Genomic DNA, 22,178 nt, shown 5'->3' on the forward strand with positions numbered 1-22,178 from the left:
TCTCTCTCACACACACACACACACACACACGCACACACAATTACATAGTGTGAAGTTATCAACTGTCAATCACAGATGTTCATCGACTTATAATTTATCATCTGAAGAATGTTAGCTTATATGTTCTGTTGTATTGCAGTTCCTGTTGTGCATGGGAATGATATTCCTCAATTGAACTTGATGAATGGCAAGGAAACACTGTGGATTGATAGAGGCTGGAGACCTACTGATTGTGCTGACAAAGATTCATCTGGTTTATTGGAGACAAAGCTTCTTAATAATCAGACACTCAACCATGAGCTCAGTTCAAATACAACTGATTATGCTGAGGTTGACAGCCGTAACCTGACCACATTTTATAATTGCCGCAAGGATCAGCAGCAGCCGGAAATACCTGCACCTTATGCCACAACAACTCTCATCAATTCACTTCCTCGGAGGGACAATTTGGTAGGTATTACACTTAGATATCATTATGTGATTGTACAGAACACTGGTAGAAATTGGGCTCTGTGATTTTGAGAAGAGTGATTACTAAGTTATTAAAGTACGTGAATAGTAGTTCAATGTAAAAATTACCAGAAATATTTTTGATTGGCATTTTGTATCAGGCAGCAATGTTGTTTAATAAACAATTTACTTGGCTCCTTCTTATTTCAGTAAAAAATTCTGTTAGCACATAATTTGAGGAAGTGATAGTTGTTGCTGTGATTTGATTTGAAAGAGTCTGATAGTTTTATCTTAATTTTTTTTACACAAATCCAAGATAAAATATATAAGCACAATATCATTTGAGTTATGCTTATGATTTTAAAATTTGCACATATGTTTCAACTCTAAAATTAATTAAAACCAGTCTACATTATTTCCTGTAGGAGAGCAGTCATTTGTTTGAACCAGTTAATGTGGCTGACCAAGGTGAATCAAAAACCTCTAGTTCAAGTGATTCTTGTGTGAAGCACAATTTGTCGAGTATGGAAACTAATCCAGACACTGGAAACAAATCAAGCAGCATGAGTTCAGAAATTGGAAGTCTTTACACAGGTAAGCAGTAACTGCTTTGTACTTTCATAATTTGGTAGCAATGCACATACATTAAGTAGTTTTCCTGAATGTGGATTCTTAGAACAAGCTTTAGCAAGAATTGAAGCTATTCCTCAACCTTTGCAAGAGCTACTCAATTTTTTCCACATGAGTTAATTTCCTGGAAATAAATTTTCACATTTAAGTTGCTTTATGAGAATAGAGGACATCTGCCAATATGAGAATTTTAGTGGTATTGAAAGCAGACACATATATGAGGTGGCACAATGGTAAGACACCAGGCTCACTTTTGGGAGGATAGAAGTTCAAATACCTATCCAGCCATCTAGTTTTAAGTTTTTCATGAAGTCCCTAAACCACTTACAGCAAATTTTGCAGTGCTTACTTTAACAAGGAAAATACAAATTTCCTTTCCTCTCCTTTTCCAGTTTGTTGAGTTCAGTCTCTAATGACCGCATCATCAGAAAGATATGCATTCCAGCTTTGCTTCGTATGCAAAAATGGTCACTGTACATTAGGAAATGCTGTAACTCTCTGTCACTACCTGTTCATTAATATTTTATATTCCTATGGAAATGTAAAGTTTCTATCTGAGAACCGAAACATATTAAAAATTATTTTTAAATGAAAAATATGTTATTTACTTTTTCCATAAAATGCTATTGAAATTCATAGTATGCAGCAAAGACAACAGCTGAATATTAAGGGTTACCAAACACTCCCTTTCTTGATTCCCTGTACGGCCAAAGCATAATTGTTTTTTTATCGTACTGTGATAAACATTTAGTGGCTGATTAGTTTCACATGTATGCTATGGCACTGTAATACATGCTACTACATCTTTTCACATCACTTATGGTTTGTTGGAAGATCTACACCACTAACACAAATTAATTTCTTCCAGTCTTTGGCATACACAAACTGAATTATGTGAATATTGTTGCTAAAACTATTTGTCAGTATAAAACTATTTTCAAATTCAAATTAAAAGTTCTTTTGTCATTTGGGAAGTGTGTCTCATTTGTTATTAGCTTAAAATCAATATATATCCATTTGTCGTACACTTCAACTTGTTATACCCTACATCTACATTCATTTCTCTCCAGTACCTCTCAGTATTTTTACAATGATTCCCATATTAGAACAACACATTACTCATATTATGTGGCACAGTTTGACATAGCCTGAGGAAAAGGTAGTTATTGAGTTGTGAGCATTCCTAAGGAATTCAATCGCAATAGTTGACTATTACTGATAATATTTCAGCAAAAAATATCATACTACTTCATCTTGTAGCAGTAAAATTCATTGCACTTTTGTAATGCAGATGACAACAGACTTCAAGCTAACAAGTTACCAGTGTCACATCGTGGGAATGAGTTGCTGCCTAACTGGTCCGAATTCTTGCCACCTCCACCAGAGCACTCACCTCCTTCTGCCAGCACGAGGCTTCTTCCAGGTCAAGTAAGTATCATCACCAGCAAACATCTAGAAAATAATTGTTTACATAAATGATACTGTAAGTGAGAGATGAGGTTCTTAGCAGAAATATACATCTGTGAGAAATTTCGACATCATTTTTTCTCTTTGTTACATTTCTTTAATAAGTAAGTTAAATGTATCATTCGATTTTAGTAATGAATGAAATGACAATTCATAACTATAACTACTGTGAAAGCATCCAAAGACAGGCTGTTATATAAATATCACAGAAACTGAATATTTTAATTTTTTAAAAAGATAAGGTGCGTAATTACAATAAGAGGAAAACTCAGAAAAGAAATGTATTAGCCTGTTACACTTTCCGTTGACATCTCAGCAACAGAAATTGTATATTGACAGATAACTATCATTAACACTGAACCTTTCGCCCTTCTATAACATCTATTCAGCTCCTTCTTAGCTAAATGATAGCAGTGTGTTTATGGTGCCTGAAAATGCTTATAGTTTCTCCCCTTCATAGAATTTTTCTTGTCACACTTACCTTTGGTTGCGGTTGTTAGTGCATGCGTCTCAGAAAATATTCGAGAACAACACTGAGCAAAGGAAGGTAATGAATGTAACAAATAATGAGATGTCTGTGATCTACAAGCTATTTGTAGGTATTTGGGGACAAAGTGGAGCTAATCCAATTGACCGCCAGTTGAAAATCTTGGGTGGGGGTTGGGTCAAAGATCAGAAGGAAATGAATATTGCTGTGCCAGCATACATGCATTTTTTAGGTTCTGTTTGTATCAAACTGGTATCTAGGCACCGTGGAAGGGATAAATATAGCAGTGTTTGTTGGGATGTAAGGAAAATTAGCTTGCTGCAAAAATTTCTCTTTCTTGATACCAGTATCTATTAAGAGGAAGATGAGAGTGATGTTAATGAAGTTAATACTGGAATAAGCATGTAATAAAATATAATAAAAAGGTTTTCAATTTAAACAAGGTTTACGATGTAGCACTCAAGACATTAAGATCTAGCCAGTCATCTCATCTACGAGTCTGTAATACCCATGGGATGTACACTGCTCAACAAATTTTGGAATGCTATCATAAAATGTAGCCTATGACAGTAGAGGCATCAGCTCTGTCTGGGTATCTTGAAAGATGCAACATTAACCAAATGCATTGGTCAGCACGGTCCCCAGACGTGAATGCAATAGAGCACACATGAAACCTGTTGAAGGTTACTAATGCACAACATCTGAATCCACAATACAATCTTCAGAACCTCAGTGAAGCTGCCATTGAGGAGTGGGACCTCATGCCCCCAGACAAACTTGATGGTCTCATCCAAATCATGCCTCACAGACTGGAAGAACTCATCCAGATGTGGAGAGGACACTATCATCATGTGATAAAGATTTTCACTATTTTTGTTTTTAAGTTAACGAAAGTTGTTCTTGTTTTCAGCAGGAGTTATGTTTATTTTGTTAAAAAGGTATTGTACAAACCTCATTGGGTGTACAATAAGAAGTCATTGTAGTAAACTCTATGATATTCCAAAGTTTTGTTGAGGTATGTATATTTCACAGAATGTTGGCATGGTTCAATGGGAAGTAAATGTCTCTCCAAGATTTTAGATGTTAAAAGTTAAGTGCAACTGTAAACAGCAGTACATCACCAACAGTACCTCACAGTCTGACTGGCGCCCATGCTGTGAGCAAAGTTAATACCCTCACTAACTGGAAGATGGGTCGATCAGTCATCAACATAATGCACATAAGAATGGACCTACAAAACCAGAGAGACAGATAAAAGTATGTTATCCAAAGTGAATACCATTTGCAACAATCATAAAGACTTCTTGTGAAAGCCGTGTTAATATTTTTATTTCACTTGCAAAAGAATGTACATAATTGATTTTGTGGTGTGTGGAAAAAAGATAAAATATGAGCACTGAATACTTTCAAAAGATTTTGCCTTGGCAGAGAAAAAAATGCTGAAAGAGAGTAGAACATGCCAAATGAAGAAAAATAAGAAATCTGATGGTTCAGTATGCAATATGTTAATAACAGTTTATGTAGAAGTTAATCTTGAATATCTGAAATTTAATTAAAGGTTTATTACATTGTTGTCCTTAGAACACACAAAAATATCATGTTTTGTGATAGTTTAAATGAAAGGTTTCTGCACCATGGTAAGCGGGTGTGGGAGCTAACAGATGCTGAAAAACAAAAGGGTAGGTTCTGAATGATTAAAACTTTCTGAGAAAATGGTATAGAAGCATGTACAGCCTGAAGAGGAAATTCATAGATGTTGCTGATATTGTACAGACAATTTTGAGCTGTAAATTGTTATGCTGAAAATGTAGTTAGCTGTACAGAAATTCCCTGAAACTTGTCATTCAAAAGAAGTAATTACAAGAAAAGGCAAGGTAGTAAATAACCTGTCAAGTAAAGATGTTCTCTCATTAGCCAAGCACGCTTCATCAATTTGGAGTTGTAATCTTACCCTCCCACACATCAAAATTAAAATTCTCTGTCCCTGCAAACTTTTTGAAAGCTGCAAGAGGCCTAAGATATATAAAAGAAAAACTTTTTACTTATATTCATTATCTCATTGTTGTTTTGTTGTTGGCTGCAGTTATTGCATCTAGAGGTACATTATTGCAGCTGCAATTTTGATTTTGTAGGTTCTTGTTGAACTGAGTAACTGATGAAATTCTTTCTGTTGCTATAAATATCTTTTTATTTTACACAAATATTCTGCACGTCCAGGGCCTTGCTGCGATGGAGCACTTCCTTTCACGCCGATCACCTGCCACCCTACCTAAAACCTCTTTCCTCATTACCTTAGCCAGCTTCATCCTGACCCACAACTTCTTCACTTTTGAAGGCCAGACATACCCACAATTAAAGGGAACAGCCATGGGTACCAGGATGGCCCCCTCGTACGCCAACCTATTCATGGGTCGCTTAGAGGAAGCCTTCTTGGTTACCCAGGCCTGCCAACCCAAAGTTTGGTACAGATTTATTGATGACATCTTCATGATCTGGACTCACAGTGAAGAAGAACTCCAGAATTTCCTCTCCAACCTCAACTCCTTTGGTTCCATCAGATTCACCTGGTCCTACTCCAAATCCCATGCCACTTTCCTTGACGTTGACCTCCATCTGTCCAATGGCCAGCTTCACACGTCCGTCCACATCAAACCCACCAGCAAGCAACAGTATCTCCATTATCCTCTATCTGGATACTTCCCACTAACACCAACCTGTCAGAACTCCGGAGATGGGAACTTGCCCTTCAGTATATCCTCTCTTCTCGTTATCCGCCAGGCCTCAACTTCCGCTAATTTCAAGTTGCCGCCACTCATACCTCACTTGTCTTTCAACAACATCTTTGCCTCTGTACTTCCGACTCGACTGACATCTCTGCCCAAACTCTTTGCCTTTACAAATGTCTGCTTGTGTCTGTGTATGTGCGGATGGATATGTGTGTGTGTGCGAGTGTATACCTGTCCTTTTTTCCCCCTAAGGTAAGTCTTTCCGCTCCCGGGATTGGAATGACTCCTTACCCTCTCCCTTAAAACCCACATCCTTTCGTCTTTCCCTCTCCTTGCCTCTTTCCTGACAAAGCAACCATTGGTTGCGAAAGCTAGAATTTTGTGTGTATGTATGTGTTTGTTTGTGTTTCTATCGACCTGCCAGCGCTTTCGTATGGTAGGTCACATCATCTTTGTTTTTAAATATATTTTTATTTTATCCCATTCATCTATACCACATTGACTTGTCAATCTGCATTTCCATAAAACCATCAATTATATTGTTGTAGGCAAAATTGAAAAACAGTTTTCCTTTCATCAGAGACATGCCCACTACTACCCACATTCTGCAGTATACACAATATTGCAAAGAGTTTACAAAGCGAAAGAGTTTACATACTGTCTTGACAAAAGAAGAATCATCACCAAGTTACAACAACATTTAATAAATGAATCCAGAAACAAATTTAATAATTAGTATTAGATTGTGTAATTAATAACATGATTTTAAGTAAGCCAGATATTTCTAAAAGAAGAAAAATATTAACCGTACATACAGAGTGTAACAAATTAATTTTTTTATACAGTTTAGTTTGAAATACCATGCATCATATACAAAATCAAATTAAATTCTTTCAGTGAAACAGCCAAAAATGTTCACCTGTACCAGATTTGGGATTAATCCTGGTATCAGCTACTCCTTAAAAAAAAAGTTATTTTGAAAAGGGTGTCCCATTACAGAGTGTTGTAAGGGGTGAAGAGAACTTACAGGGACAAACTTCCTTAGGCCCCTCCTGGCAGAGAAAGGATTAAAAGATTCGCGATTGGTTTTGGTTGAACTCTTGGCAGTGTACCCACATAACAGAATGTTTTCTGTATGACGAATGAGCTTAAACAGTATTTACAAGCTGCCAATTAATTGGAAAAAGGTAGAAGCCCACACCTATTTGTAAGGTATATTGCTGCTATAAAGTGTACCACTCAACTTGTAAAATTTTTTCATCCATTTTTAACCATTTGTGCAAACAATTATAACCTTCATGTTTGTAGTACTGACATTCTGGTCCTTTTGTTATCAATGCTTTTCATTGAGCAAACATTTGTTTGGGATGGCATTACCATCTCGGACAACTGTCATCTGTGAGCTCCAATAAAATATTGCACTATGATTGTATCATTATCATCAGTAAATTTGGGGTATGTGCTATTGGTAACCATCTACTTGGACTAGTTGTTTTCCCAGGTTGCCCTAATGGACAAATGTAACTGAAATTCCTGCAGAACACATTATCCGTTGTGTTTGGGGATGTGCTACTGGTAGTGTATCTCATCATGTGGCTGATACACGATGTAGAGCTAGCCCATTACTGTGTTATCATTCAACGATATTTCAGTAGCTCCATAAGTGATCAGCCTTTTTGTGTATGGCCCACCTGATCTCAAGACTTAAATAACTTTAAGTTTTGCTTGTGAATCCACTTGGAAGTTCTTATATATTAATATAATAGTTGGGTTCAAAAAATTGAAAAATATGTCTGCTTGTGTCTGTATATGTGTGGATGGATATGTGTGTGTGTGCGAGTGTATACCTGTCCTTTTTCCCCCCTAAGGTAAGTCTTTCTGCTCCCGGGATTGGAATGACTCCTTACCCTCTCCCTTAAAACCCACATCCTTTCGTCTTTCCCTCTCCTTCCCTCTTTCCTGAAGAGGCAACAGTTTGTTGCGAAAGCTTGAATTTTGTGTGTATGTTTGTGTTTGTTTGTGTGTCTGTCGACCTGCCAGCACTTTCATTTGGTAAGTCACTACATCTTTGTTTTTTGATATATTAATATAATAGTTGATAGACAGACAAAAGCAATATCTTTATGCAACACGTGATACCGTTAACAAACAGAATGGATGGCCTATCCAAACAAGTGAGATGGTGTGTCATGTCATGTGTAAGTGGATGCACTGCATCTCACAGAGTCCACTCTGAACATCTATTGTAAACTGGATGGCACTGTCACATGGTAATTTTCAGTATCACATTATAAATGTGGTCTCACTTCAGGACATAATTTTTTGTTCCAACTTCTCTTTAGAATGACTTCCTAGTTTGCCTTTATGATTCCTAATTGCCCTTTAATAACTGCCAAATATCATAACTAATATGTATGTACAGGTAATCTGCATTATAATGCAATATGTATTTGCTGTTTTAACAGAATGTACCAGCACACTCAAATAAACTGAAAATTTTATTTTTTGCCTATTTTGTATGTTTCCAGGCACCTACTCAAACAACAAACTCTACAAATCGTGGAGTTTCTCCCAGTTTTCACTCTCATCAACCAGGATATAATCCAAACAGTCCTCTATTAGGCAAACGTAGTAACTGCTCGAGAGAAGGCACTCCTGTGGGACAACTGCACCCTACTGATGGAAGTGGAGGTAATTATTAACAAAAAGCAAGTTTAGCATTTAATGTCCAGTCACTGAGTCTTTAGAGATGAAGCACGTTTTCAAATTGGACAGGGATGGGGAAGAAAATTGGCTGTGCCCGTTTCAAGAGAACCATCCCTGTGATTATCTTAAATGATTTAGGGAAGGCTAAATATGAATTGCTTGGGTCGACTGTTGAACCCCATTCCTCCAAAATGATTCCAGTGCTTCAACAAAATGCCATCTCACTCATTTATAATTACTGAAATTGCCAGTAATGCAAAACACTGTTTTTTTCCGAGTTCCCAAACATGTTCCAGCACCAATGAGCCATCATCAGTGGATTTCTAGTTTATTTAATCTGTAATGTGAACATTTTTCCTAAATGATTACAAAATTAGTTTCATAATCATTTAGTAAAAATGCTCACATTACAGATTACATAAAACTGGCATAACTGGCTGACCTTACATCCAACAATTTTAACTGCAAACACGGTAAACATAAGGAGATGCAAATCCAAATGATGAATATTACTGAAGTTGTTAAAACAAAATTTTCTGGTGATTCTCATTCTCAAGAGCTTGTATAAAGTAGAATCTTCAAGGACATGGAGTGATTTAAGACAATAATTAATGACATAACATGGAACAGCATGCTACATTAGCTATTACTTAGAATTACACAGTTCTACTTGAATTAAATCTATAAATAATGTTTAATATAATCTAATTACATCATAATAGAAACTGCATTACTTAATGCAAACTACTAATTTTGCAGATACACTGTCCCTTTGCTGCTTTCTTGCTAATGCTTAAATTTCAGGCAAATACATGAACAACTAGTGACAGAAAGTAATTACTAGAGTATGCCATGAAATGAGGTGTAGTTGAATTTTTAGAATCCAAACAGATACTTTCCGTCACAGGATCTCGGTATTCACACATTCCCAAATGAAGTAATTTACTTCACTGTTCTGTTTTATGTTTATTATTCTCTGCTTCACAATATACCAAGACTGAGGAGCTGCACTGTCTTTCATGCATGAATTTAGTGTTGTCTTGCTACATAAAAGGGATATATTGTAATCAAAGGGAATATTTCTATTATCGGCACATTGTCAAACCAAGGAAACACTCAGAATGGTTTTAGTTAAATACTAATGGAAAACAAAGATCCCTTCTTAATAGTGTTCTGCCTTCTGACCCTTATTATCCATTATTTAAGGCACTCCATTTTGAGTAAATATTAAACTGTCTCATTTAAAGCCAATCAGTTGAACAAAGACCAATACTATAACTTCACTTCTCATTTGACATCATTGGTTATAGGAGGTAGTTCAGGGCATGGTCCACCAGTGCCTCCTGTAAGAGGAGGCAGCAGTTGTGGCAGCAATGGTTACTCATCAAACTGGAATCCGCAGCAGGGAGGAAGTGGGGCCAACTCCACAGGAAAAGGAGATTATGGAAACAGCAGTGGGCGATACGCTATGCTGCCCCCACCACAACATCCTCCTCCGGTAAGCATTTAGAAGACATTCACTAAAATATTAAGTATATCAATAGTATTACATAACAACAATTTGATCTATATTACACCACCTTCATCACTGTTTTACACACTCCCTCCCTCCGCAAGAAAGTGTACTGCAGACATTACTCTTCATATGACACAATAATTGGTCATGACATAACAGCAAATAGTTATTCATTGAATAGTGTGACTTGCATTATAAACACTGGATTAAGAAAAATAATGAAAATAAAGTCTTACAATTCTGATACAGTAAGCATCAGAATCAGTATGTCAATATCAATGGTCAAATTATGAAAAGGATAGTTGCAACTCACCATATAGCAAAGAGACTGAATCACAGATAGTCACAACCCCAAAAGACCATCAGAAAGTAAGCTTTCAGCCAACAAAGCCTTCATTGGAAATAGACAACAGACACAGACATACGCACATGCAAATGCAACTCACACACACATGACCACAGTCTGCGGCTGCTGAGGCCAGATGGTGGTCAATGGTCACATTTCAACATCAGATTTCAAAAGTTGTTTTTAAATTTGTCTCTGTTCTTATCTCTGTGTCATTTGTAGAGTTGAATTTTTTTGGGACCTAGAAACAACAAAAATTAGTATTAAATATGAACTCTTAAAGAAACCGTAAACTTTATAGATACACTTTGGCCTGCAAAATCTGCCACTTACTTCATTGACTGCCGTTTGGTACATGTGAAGGTAGTCACCACTTTTAACTACTCCATCAAATTAGTAATGCACATCATGCCACATAAAATGAACAGACACTCATTGTGCTGTGTATCTCCAAGTATAGTAATCTGCAATCCTTGCTGTACAGTATATGGGTGTCTGAAGTTGTTTTAGCTTTGAAAATGAGTACAAGACACTTTAAAAAAGCATACTCTTACCTAAGTCAGAATGAAATTCTTTAAACCATCTAGTGTTCATTGTCTTTATTTCTGCATCAATGTATATTATTCACAAGTCATAAAAATGCAACTCAAATTTGTTCCTTTGACATGTGTAAGTAGTCTTGAGATCCAGTTATGAACCCCCTTTTCCCATGCACATGTTTAAATGTGCCATGCCACTGCAAGCATGCAGCATATAACATCATAGACTCGCCTAGAATATCCAAGACAATGCCCTTCAGGTGTGGTGCAATCTGCGATGTTGTCAATGTTGTTACTAATGGAGACTGATGAAACTCAAAAAACTGATTGTCAAGAGTGAACAGAAGTGAACTGGAAGAATACATTTATAGTCATGCCTAGCTCTCATTTCTTTTTAAACTTTGTTCATACAAGCTGCACATGCAACTTCTGAGCACCTCTCACAACACAGCCCACACAACATGTGGCCACAGTGGTAGCGTATTTCTTCTGTGGTCCAATTGGAATGCTGAAAGGCTGAACAGCCAACAGGATGAGAGAAATATAACTGTAATTTGGCTTTTGACAGCAATAAATATGAGAGTAGGGACCAGTAATCATCCAGTGAGATAGACAGGTGAGATCTTTCAAGATTTTGAGGATAAACAATATTCAGTCTAACCTTCAGTAATCAATGATGTGTTGGCTCCTGCAACAAAAAATTATAGGATGACTTCATTTACTGGACTCTTCAGTGGAGGACTGAAACTCTTTGAGAAACAATTATCTGACATCAGTTTCAAAGTTACTTTCTGAGATTGTGAAAAGCTCCATGTTGCTAGTCATTTTGTCATCTTGACATGTAACAACAAGGAATTAGAAGACATACATAGCTATAAGATGTGACATTTGATCTTCTTATTTGATTCCTGAGACAAAACAGCAATCAGCGGCATGGTTATACCCATTATCACCTGTAAGTTTATGCTAGACAGAAAAATCTCTCAATACATAACTGTAACATTTTGTTAGTAGACTTCAGGGTATAGTTAATGAATCTTATTTTGCAAGATTTCATTGTCTTATAGTGATGTATAACCATACACTATGGCCTAAACACAGCTCTCATTAAAACAGAAAAATATTGTCTTACATCATGATCTTCCACATTTTTATGAAGTTATTTCTCTAGAGCTAGCATACTGCTGAAGAAGTGGAAATGGCTGTTAAAATATACCTTTCCATACAGTAAAGAGAATTGTACGAGTATGGGGTGCAAACACTGTTGTACCATTATGATAAAAGTCAGGCAGACATCAGAATTATATTGAGAAGTATTCATACATAAGTAGAATTACGTGTTTGTATTGCACCTTACTATTAAATAGTCCTCATATCTTCACAAAATTAAGCTCTACTATTAGATCATGGATGTATCATGTTTCAACTATTTAAAAGTGCACACTGAACGTTATGAACAACTTTTCTACACTACGCAATTTGAAGGTACTGAGAACATTTTGAAGCACTTTTGTCTTGCGATTGTGTAAAAATAATTACCAAATGTTTAAAAACTTATAAAAATTGTACATCTTTTCTAATAGTTATTTATCTTTCATGCAGTACAAAAACAAACCATGTGACTCCACTGTATTTGCACCATATGCAGGGTGATTATAATTAAAGCTCCAGTTTCAAAACATTGTAAAAAAAAAGAACTGATGCTCAGAATGGCATCAAATTTGAACAGAATATTGGCAAAAAAGGGAAAATGTTATGGAACAAAAAAAAAAAAAAAAAATGGGTTAACAAAGATATCCCCACTAGATGGCACTGTAAGTGTCATAAACTAAATGGGTTCAGCTATAAATGACAAATGAATCACACTATGATAACTATGGTCTGAACTGCATGTTAAACCAGCCATACTGTGCAATGTGCATGACTGCACAGGTTTGTTTTCAACAATTGTACACTGTTTTTTGGGTGAGCCTATGCACCAGGGCAAGTTTGTATCACACAGGATGGGAAAAACTGGTTTTTAACTGAACTGCCCTGAGGCCAAATCTGCATAAAAAGCAAAACGAAATTGGTTTTTAATTGTTGGGAGACTGGCACAAGATGTTCAGTATACTGTCCACCATTTTCTACCACAAGCTGAAAATGAGAAACAGCATGTCTCACAATAAAGCTGAGTGTCTCAGGGGACATGTCCAGAATGCATTGCACAATGTGTGCTTTCAGTTGAGCTACATTTATAATCAGAACACTGAACACAGCATCTTTCATATAACCAAACACCCAGGAGTCTTAGGTGATCTGGACTGCCAGACTGTGACAGCTGATAACATTAGTATTTCCAGAATGCCTCTACAGCTGTTGCTTCAGTGGCTATGTAATGTGTGGAGGAATGCCGTCTTCCATAAAAATGAGCCTACCCACAGATCCACCCTATTAAAGGGCTGGAATGTCATTGGTGTGCAAAAGACTCTCAAAGCATTTACTAGTGATGGTACATATAAAAGGACTTGCAGGACACACTTCCTCGAAAAAATGTGGCCTTACGATAAACAGTGCTGTCAACTCACACAACACAGTTACCTTTGCAGAATGAAGTGGCACTAGTTGATGTGCGAGCAGATTTTCCATTCTCATATTCTACGATTCTGTGTATTAACGTGTTTGGAGATGGAAATCGTCTTTGTCTGTCTACAGGATGTTCCAAGGGCATTCATTGTTTACTTCCATGCGAGCAACAAATTATAGAACAAATGTTTATCTTATTGGCAGGTCAGCATGAAACAATTCTTGAACATGAGTAACTTTGTGTGGATAGCAATTCAGGATGTTTTGTAGGATTTTTTGAATGTCCAAAGTTCAGCTAGGTCCCCTTGCACTGCATGTTTGCACACCACCTGCCTGATCCCTCCTGCAGTGCTGTGACCACATCTTCTAATGACATCAGATCAAGTGGTTTGCTCCCTTGTCATGTTTCATGTCAAAGGAATCTGTCTTTTTGAATTTTGCGGTCATTTGTTCTTGGTCTTTGGTAGACATCTGACCAACACCTTGAGTGCCTGGAACTTCTGCAGAGCTACTGGCACACTGTCAGTGTTCTTGTAAAAGAGCTTTATCAGAAGCGTGTGATCCTGCATTGAGACAATCATGTGAAATGTCTCAGGTGCAAACTGAGGCACAGCTGCATACCTCAAGTCTTTCATTTTGCATTTCCTGACACTTACAGCACCAGCTAGTGGTAAAACTTTCATTAATTTGTTTCCCATAATATTTCTCCCTTCTTTAATAATATTCCATTCAAATATGATGTCATTCTGAGCAGTGGTTATTTTTAACATCATTTTTGAAACTGGAACATTAATTATAGTCGCCCTGTATATGATGGCATTTGAAACTGTTCCTTTTGTCTCTAATACCAACGTTTAAATGTTCACTCTAATATCAGGATATGTAATTTGTTTCATCTAATATTTTTATTTTTTTTATTTTGCTCATAGTGGAAGTGGTCTTCAAGTATTCATTCTACTGACATTCTTACTAACTGTATTCTCATTATGCAGACATTCATCATCATCTTCTTCTTCTTCTTCTTCTTCTTTTACAATTTCCTACACTTGGCTGGGTCTTTTTAGAACATAAGTCTCTCCATCTTTTCCTATCCATGCTCCACCCTGTCCCATCACATCCAACAATCCATTTGTCTCCTGTTCTTGCTCTAGGTCTCTTAACCCCCCATCCACACCAATTATCATTTGCAGGGCCTATTTTGATATCCTGTCACCTCACACTCTTTTAACATTCTCATACCATCTTAGTATTTCTCTGGTCTCTTGCATGGGCTTCCCTTCCACTACTTCTCACCATCTCATTCCTTTTCTCTTCATTCTGTAAAGTCCTACTCTGCTTCTTTGAAATTTCATTTTGCAAATATTTATAATACAAAAATAAATTTGTTAATTTCTTAGGTACCAAATTTTCCTCAAGGATTTAACTGCAACCAAGGGAGAAGCAGCAGCAACCACAGTGATCAATCTTTCCAACACAAGCCTGCTAGTAAAAGCCCATATAGTGACAATCCGCAGGAGGAAAATATATATGAAAGTGGCTCTCTTCTTTATGGAGAAAATCCTAGCACTTATTACAATCAACAGAACAACTCAGGTACATATATTTCATTTCAAAGTTAACTTGATGAACATGTGTACTCATTATGTATGTGCCCATACTATATAATGACTAAATAAAATATTAATATAAAAAACTAAAAGTAAACATTGATTACTTTAAATATCATCCAATGAATAAAAATATGTGTTAATCAAAATATGAAACCTTACATTTACTATATGAGACATACATAGACAGGGACTGAAATTTAGACTAAAATTTAAAAGTATAAACGCAGATATTGTCAGCTTCTGTGGAAACATATAGAAAAGTGAAAAACTTGACCAATGATATATCAGGTTTTAAAGTTGTAAGGTGTGAGCAGCCAGAATCAGATGGAGAAGACTGGTGTGTTTCTAAGGCCTTATTATTATCATCTGTTAACACCTCAGATTTGAAGACTTAGATGTGAAGAGCTAAATTACATCCTCCATCATGGTTTTCACTCTCTTTCCTGGAACTCTTTTAAATGAAGATTTCACATATGTGACTCTTAGTAGATTGTAAAAATTAGTATTCCAAACCTACACAATTGATATATATAGAGTTGTCTTGAAGTGTCAGACACATCAAATAACTTCACAGCCTTTTGCTATACTATTTACTGAAATCCTAACCATTCACTTCTACTTACGTAGGAAGATGGAACAAAATGTATTCTTAGCCCAGTCAGTAATTGTGCATTGTAAATAGCAACAGCCAACAAAGTTTTTAATAAGATCAAATGAGATAACCTCAGAAGAAGAAGAATCATAATGCAGTGTCAGCTCTGTAGGAAATCATAGTAACAGTGACATAGAGTAGCATCTTTGACTACTGATGCAAGTGCCCTGTGTCCCTGGTCCAATTCCAGCCACCATTTAGATTCTGAATGAAAACCAAGAGCAATGGTGGCAAAGACTGCCAGTATAAGGAGCCGTCATTATTCTGCCAGTGTCTCTGTCAAAATAGGGCAGAGGAGTGGACAGACATCCAGGGCAACTATTTGTGCTTCAGGTGTCAAACAGTGCCTAAAGGGTGGAAGAATCAGAAATGTTCAGTGCTGTGAGGGCACAGAAGGCTTTGGAAAGCAAGTATTAAAGGCACAAAATATGTATCCCGAGTATGTGTGATCTGTAATTGAAAATTGTGTCCTAAATATGTGGTCTGTAACTGAAACAGTGTCATAATAGTATTTGCTTTGGCAAAATATTCTGGATCAGGGGATTTTGATCTCCAGGAGTGGACTGCCAAGCAAGAAAAAGATTAATGAAGCAAAGAAAACATAACATTCTTTGATCAGAGTGTGGGATTTGGTGGGGAAATTAGAAAATCCTAATGCAAAGGCTAAAGCTAGATTTAGCAGGGGTCCATGAGGTGTAACAGAAAAATAAAGCTATATGAGCTGGTCAGTACAGTGTAAAATCAACAGTGGCAGAAAATGGTATAATGAGATTAGGATTCATTATGATTAGGAAGGTGGGAAAATGACTGAATTACTGTGAACAGCTCAGTGATAGGATTAGACTTACCAGAACTGAAACCAAACCAATGCTATATACTGTAGTTTAAGTACACACTCCAGCATCGCAAGCAGAAGATTACAAGGTACTCAGAGTATATGATAGAGTAGAATAGGTAAGTCAGTAAGGAAAGGGAAATGAAAATCTAATAATTATGAGGGATTGGAGTGCTGTAGCAGAGGAAGGAACAGAAGGCAGTTTGGATCAAGAATATGGGCTCAGTATTAGGACTGAGAGAGGAAAAAGACTAATTGAGTTCTGATGGAAATTTCAGCTAGCAGTAGCAAATACACTATTCAAAAATCACATGAGAAGGCCAGATGAGGAGTACATCCCTTAAGAATCTCAGAAGCTAGACAGACAAATATAGTTACAAGAAAGGTAATTGCAAGGAAACTGTGGGTAACAAAACATAAAGAAGGAAAACATTCAAAAAGGGAAAGGAATGCGGCAAAATAAGTTGCTTAGGTATGGAACCAAAAGGATTTGCAAGGAACTTAATGCAAAATAAGTGTGCAGAAAAACTGTACAGAAATTGAAAAGGTAATCATTGTTGTAAGGATATATTCAGGATATAGAGAAGTCAAAACAACTTTCAGGAAATTGCAAAGAAAAGAGGTCAATATTAAGAAAGCAAAAGGAATTTCATTTTTAAAAGCACAGGAGAGAGTGAGGGGGATGACTTACCCGCTAATGTGGCAGAAGAAGAAGAGGACTCCAGTTTACAGGAGATATGGGATCCAATATAAAATGAGAATGACAGAGTTTTAGAAGACTTGCAATGATTCAAACATCTGTCTTATTGTAGCTATGTTTAAGTATATTAAGGAGGGTTTGAACAATGAATCAAAGTGGGAGCCAGGCAAATTGTGTGAATTGATTATCTCCTTTTGCAAAAGACTTTAACTTGGCTGAAAGTATTTATCAGCTAATGGCACCGTATGTATCTGCACTATTTTACTTGCAAAAATGTGCAAGTAACATGATTTTCTGAGAGGTTTTAAGTGTGCCACTTCTATACTTTAAACTTGTATGAATCATTTCAAACTCTGCATGAAGGTAGATAAATGGATAAAGTAATTTTTTTTTTTTTTTTTTTTTTTTTTAATCCAATAATCTTATCCATTATCGAGACACAATGGTTTAATGTCAAACTTAATGAAGAATGTAAAATTTGTTCTTACATGATCTGAACATATGGAAATGGTCTAACATGAATCAAATAAATAAAAAATCAATTCTTACAATAAAATTGAAAACCTACGTTCAAAAACCTAGCTTCATTCAGATTCTACATGCAAAAACCACTTCCTTTTTTTATGTGCACCGCTTTATGTTTCAAACTTGTACAAATTGATTCAAATTCTGTATAAGGTAGACAAATACATGCAATTGATGGTCATCCCATTGTTTTGTGAAAACTTGATCTACTGCCACAGTATAAGCAACATGGTTTGAAAGACAATAAAAAGACCTGTATCAGATCAGTCGTTACCTGAGTCAACAAATGGTTCAAATGGTTCTGAGCACTATGGGACTTAACAGCAATGGTCATCAGTCTGAGTCAAGAGAAATCTATATTGGTAGGCTAAGTTATGCCCATCTAATGTCAAAATTATAATACAGTAAAGGTTGGGAATCAGAGTGAAAAATACTCTGATATAGCACAAAAAAGGTGAATATGTCCTAGGCAGAATTAGGGATGAAAAAGAAGGGACTACATGACGCATTATGTTACTTTACCTGTGTACAAATACACTCCTGGAAATGGAAAAAAGAACACATTGACACCGGTGTGTCAGACCCACCATACTTGCTCCGGACACTGCGAGAGGGCTGTACAAGCAATGATCACACGCACGGCCCAGCGGACACACCAGGAACCGCGGTGTTGGCCGTCGAATGGCGCTAGCTGCGCAGCATTTGTGCACCGCCGCCGTCAGTGTCAGCCAGTTTGCCGTGGCATACGGAGCTCCATCGCAGTCTTTAACACTGGTAGCATGCCGCGACAGCGTGGACGTGAACCGTATGTGCAGTTGACGGACTTTGAGCGAGGGCGTATTGTGGGCATGCGGGAGGCCGGGTGGACGTACCGCCGAATTGCTCAACACGTGGGGCGTGAGGTCTCCACAGTACATCGATGTTGTCGCCAGTGGTCGGCGGAAGGTGCACGTGCCCGTCGACCTGGGAACGGACCGCAGCGACGCACGGATGCACGCCAAGACCGTAGGATCCTACGCAGTGCCGTAGGGGACCGCACCGCCACTTCCCAGCAAATTAGGGACACTGTTGCTCCTGGGGTATCGGCGAGGACCATTCGCAACCGTCTCCATGAAGCTGGGCTACGGTCCCGCACACCGTTAGGCCGTCTTCCGCTCACGCCCCAACATCGTGCAGCCCGCCTCCAGTGGTGTCGCGACAGGCGTGAATGGAGGGACGAATGGAGACGTGTCGTCTTCAGCGATGAGAGTCGCTTCTGCCTTGGTGCCAATGATGGTCGTATGCGTGTTTGGCACCATGCAGGTGAGCGCCACAATCAGGACTGCATACGACCGAGGCACACAGGGCCAACACCCGGCATCATGGTGTGGGGAGCGATCTCCTACACTGGCCGTACACCACTGGTGATCGTCGAGGGGACACTGAATAGGGCACGGTACATCCAAACCGTCATCGAACCCATCGTTCTACCATTCCTAGACCGGCAAGGGAACTTGCTGTTCCAACAGGACAATGCACGTCCGCATGTATCCCGTGCCACCCAACGTGCTCTAGAAGGTGTAAGTCAACTACCCTGGCCAGCAAGATCTCCGGATCTGTCCCCCATTGAGCATATTTGGGACTGGATGAAGCGTCGTCTCACGCGGTGTGCACGTCCAGCACGAACGCTGGTCCAACTGAGGCACCAGGTGGAAATGGCATGGCAAGCCGTTCCACAGGACTACATCCAGCATCTCTACGATCGTCTCCATGGGAGAATAGCAGCCTGCATTGCTGCGAAAGGTGGATATACACTGTACTAGTGCCGACATTGTGCATGCTTCTGTTGCCTGCGTCTATGTGCCTGTGGTTCTGTCAGTGTGATCATGTGATGTATCTGACCCCAGGAATGTGTCAATAAAGTTTCCCCTTCCTGGGACAATGAATTCACGGTGTTCTTATTTCAATTTCCAGGAGTGTAGTAACAAGTAAAAAAGAATGAATATGTCAAGATGTTTTGATTTAAAAGGCTTTGAAGCTGCCAGATGAGTTGAAAAGCTAGTTCCCTTCTTTTATACCCCTAACTCTGCCCAGGATATAGTCACCTTTTTGTGCTATGATAGGAGTATTTTTCATTCTGGTATACGTAATGTATAAGACACATGAGGGAATAATTAGAAGGGGAGACCACAATAGAAGTGCTCAGTTTAAAATGAATGTAAGGCACGAATGCAGACTCTCTCCTCTATTTTTTGGCCTCTGTATTGAAGAAACAATAAAGGAAGTAAAAGAAAAATTTAGAAGTAGGATTAAAATTCAGAGTAAAAAGATATCAATCACACTGCTGTCAACTCTGAAGTTATGAAGAATGACAGGTCCTGCTGAATGGGATGAACCATTTACAGCACAGAGAATACAGATGGAGAGTTAAACCAAAGAAACATGAAAATATTAAGGGACAGCAGAAAGGATATTAGTGACACATTCTTTGCCAAAGTAAGTCTACTAGTATCAAACATAGGCCTTAGCTGGAGAAAGAAGTTTCTAATGGAGTACAGAATTGGATGGAAGTGAATCATAGATTGTGGGAAAATTGAAAAAGGAAAGAATCAAAGCATGTGAGACATAGTTTTACAGAAGAATGCTGGAAATTAAGTGGTCTTGTAAAATAAGAAATGAAGAGGTTCTGCACAGAATTGGTGATGAAAGGAACATGTGTGTAAAAAACTAACTGGAGGGAGCAACAGGGTGATAGCACGTGTTAAGACTGACAGTGAAATACAACTGAACACTCTGAGGAAGGCCATTTGCAATGCTGGCCAAATTGTTTTTACTTATTAACAGTGTGGTCACATACCATGAAGAATTTAATTCATAGTGACAACAGCCACAGAAGCCTTTGCTTATGTATGTTGAGACATTAGGGAATAACTTCCATGGCTCTAGAAGGTCCCCTAGAGGGTAAAAAGTTTTGAAGAAGTCAGACTGGAAAATATACAAAAAAATGATACCGGTAGTAAAAACTGGGTTCTTATGATTTCCTGAGATGAAGTGATTTGCACAGAAGAGGAAGCCATCGCTGACTATGTCAAATCAGCATAGAACAGATGAAAAAAAAGAAAAAGAAATCGTTATAGATCTCTTCTTTAAAGGACAGATTGTTGTATAGTGCTCTTAAATATGAGAAAAGCATCAGCAAAACAAGACAAGCTAACTTTTCATAAGAGTTACTGCATTGTCATGCCATCCACTGGATAATGCACAACATTTAGTGCTAGTAAGTTCTATGTTAGGGTAATAAAATTCAAAAGTTATTTCATAAAATTCAAAAGTTATTTCACCAAATCCTCCATAAGCTTATCAGTCAGAAATGTTAAATCTTTCAGCTTATCAACATATAATACAACCACTTATCATAGTATGTTTCACTCAAAATAGCTTTTATGTTGATGATCTTAACTTAAGATACTACTTTATTGTACTATTAGACTTTTACATGTGCTAATCACTCACTCAAAATAGCTTTTATGTTGATGATCTTAACTTAAGATACTACTTTATTGTACTATTAGACTTTTACATGTGCTAATCAGTTTTTAATGGGCATGGTTCAAACGTTTCACTGCACTGTTGTGTTATTTCTGTCAAAGAAAATAAAGCACACATTTTTGGAATGAACAACAGAATATAGGAAGGGGATAAAATTCTTTGTGTGAATGAACTGTAAAGAAGTACATAGGAATATTCAAGGGGTATCTAAAGTCCTATAAATTATGTAATATTTATTTCTCCACAACATTAACTTTCAGTCAATAGTTGAACATATTTTTTCATTTCAAAATGCACATGTAACTTCATAACACTATGACATAAAAAGTAATAACAAGGTATTCTACACTGAAACATATTGCTCTGGCTATAATCCAAATACCATAAATTCAGTGTTTAGTTACAATTCATTTTAAAATAACCTGTTTAGCAGTATGAACAAACAGTGTATACCAATGTATATTTTGATATTACCTTTTGTCTGCTTTAGCAACAGGGTCACAGCATGGAAGTGGAGGATATAATGCGATCGACAGAGGTGTTCAGTCATCCTTACCAAGCTTAGCTTCAGAGCACCTGTCATCACGATTGTGCCACCAGAACATTGCCCAGCAGATGATGAAAGATTTAGGTACACAAAACAATTTTTTTCCATTGCACTAGAATGTCAACAGGTTGCCTCAAAGCAGTCTTGGCAACTGTCCATGTGAACACAAAAATGCTTTTGGATTTCAGAAAAATCCTGAATCATCTATAGTAGTTGATGTGCTCTATACAGAAGAAGCACCATTAGTTTAGATTTTCAGTTTAGGAGCTGGATTCCTTTAATCAGATCACAGAAAGCTGAGTGAAACATTGACTAACCTGTGACCATTGTGTGGTGTTCACTGTGCTGT

The 22,178-nt window shown here is 37.5% G+C and overlaps 1 protein-coding gene across 1 annotated transcript in view; it reads left to right on the forward strand.

Annotated features, from left to right (window-relative positions):
- The window catches only part of LOC124545845 (protein sax-3-like), a 95,278-nt gene that overhangs the window by 47,728 nt on the left and 25,372 nt on the right, over positions 1-22,178 (forward strand). Inside the window, exons 13-19 of the mRNA XM_047124803.1 lie at positions 140-450; positions 876-1,044; positions 2,372-2,508; positions 8,289-8,451; positions 9,777-9,964; positions 14,830-15,025; positions 21,773-21,913. Of these exons, the coding sequence (XP_046980759.1) occupies positions 140-450; positions 876-1,044; positions 2,372-2,508; positions 8,289-8,451; positions 9,777-9,964; positions 14,830-15,025; positions 21,773-21,913 (1,305 nt within the window). The remainder of the gene's footprint in view (positions 1-139; positions 451-875; positions 1,045-2,371; positions 2,509-8,288; positions 8,452-9,776; positions 9,965-14,829; positions 15,026-21,772; positions 21,914-22,178) is intronic.

This window comes from Schistocerca americana, chromosome 8 (genome assembly GCF_021461395.2).
Source record: "Schistocerca americana isolate TAMUIC-IGC-003095 chromosome 8, iqSchAmer2.1, whole genome shotgun sequence".
In the NCBI taxonomy this organism is placed as follows: Eukaryota; Metazoa; Arthropoda; class Insecta; order Orthoptera; family Acrididae; genus Schistocerca; species Schistocerca americana.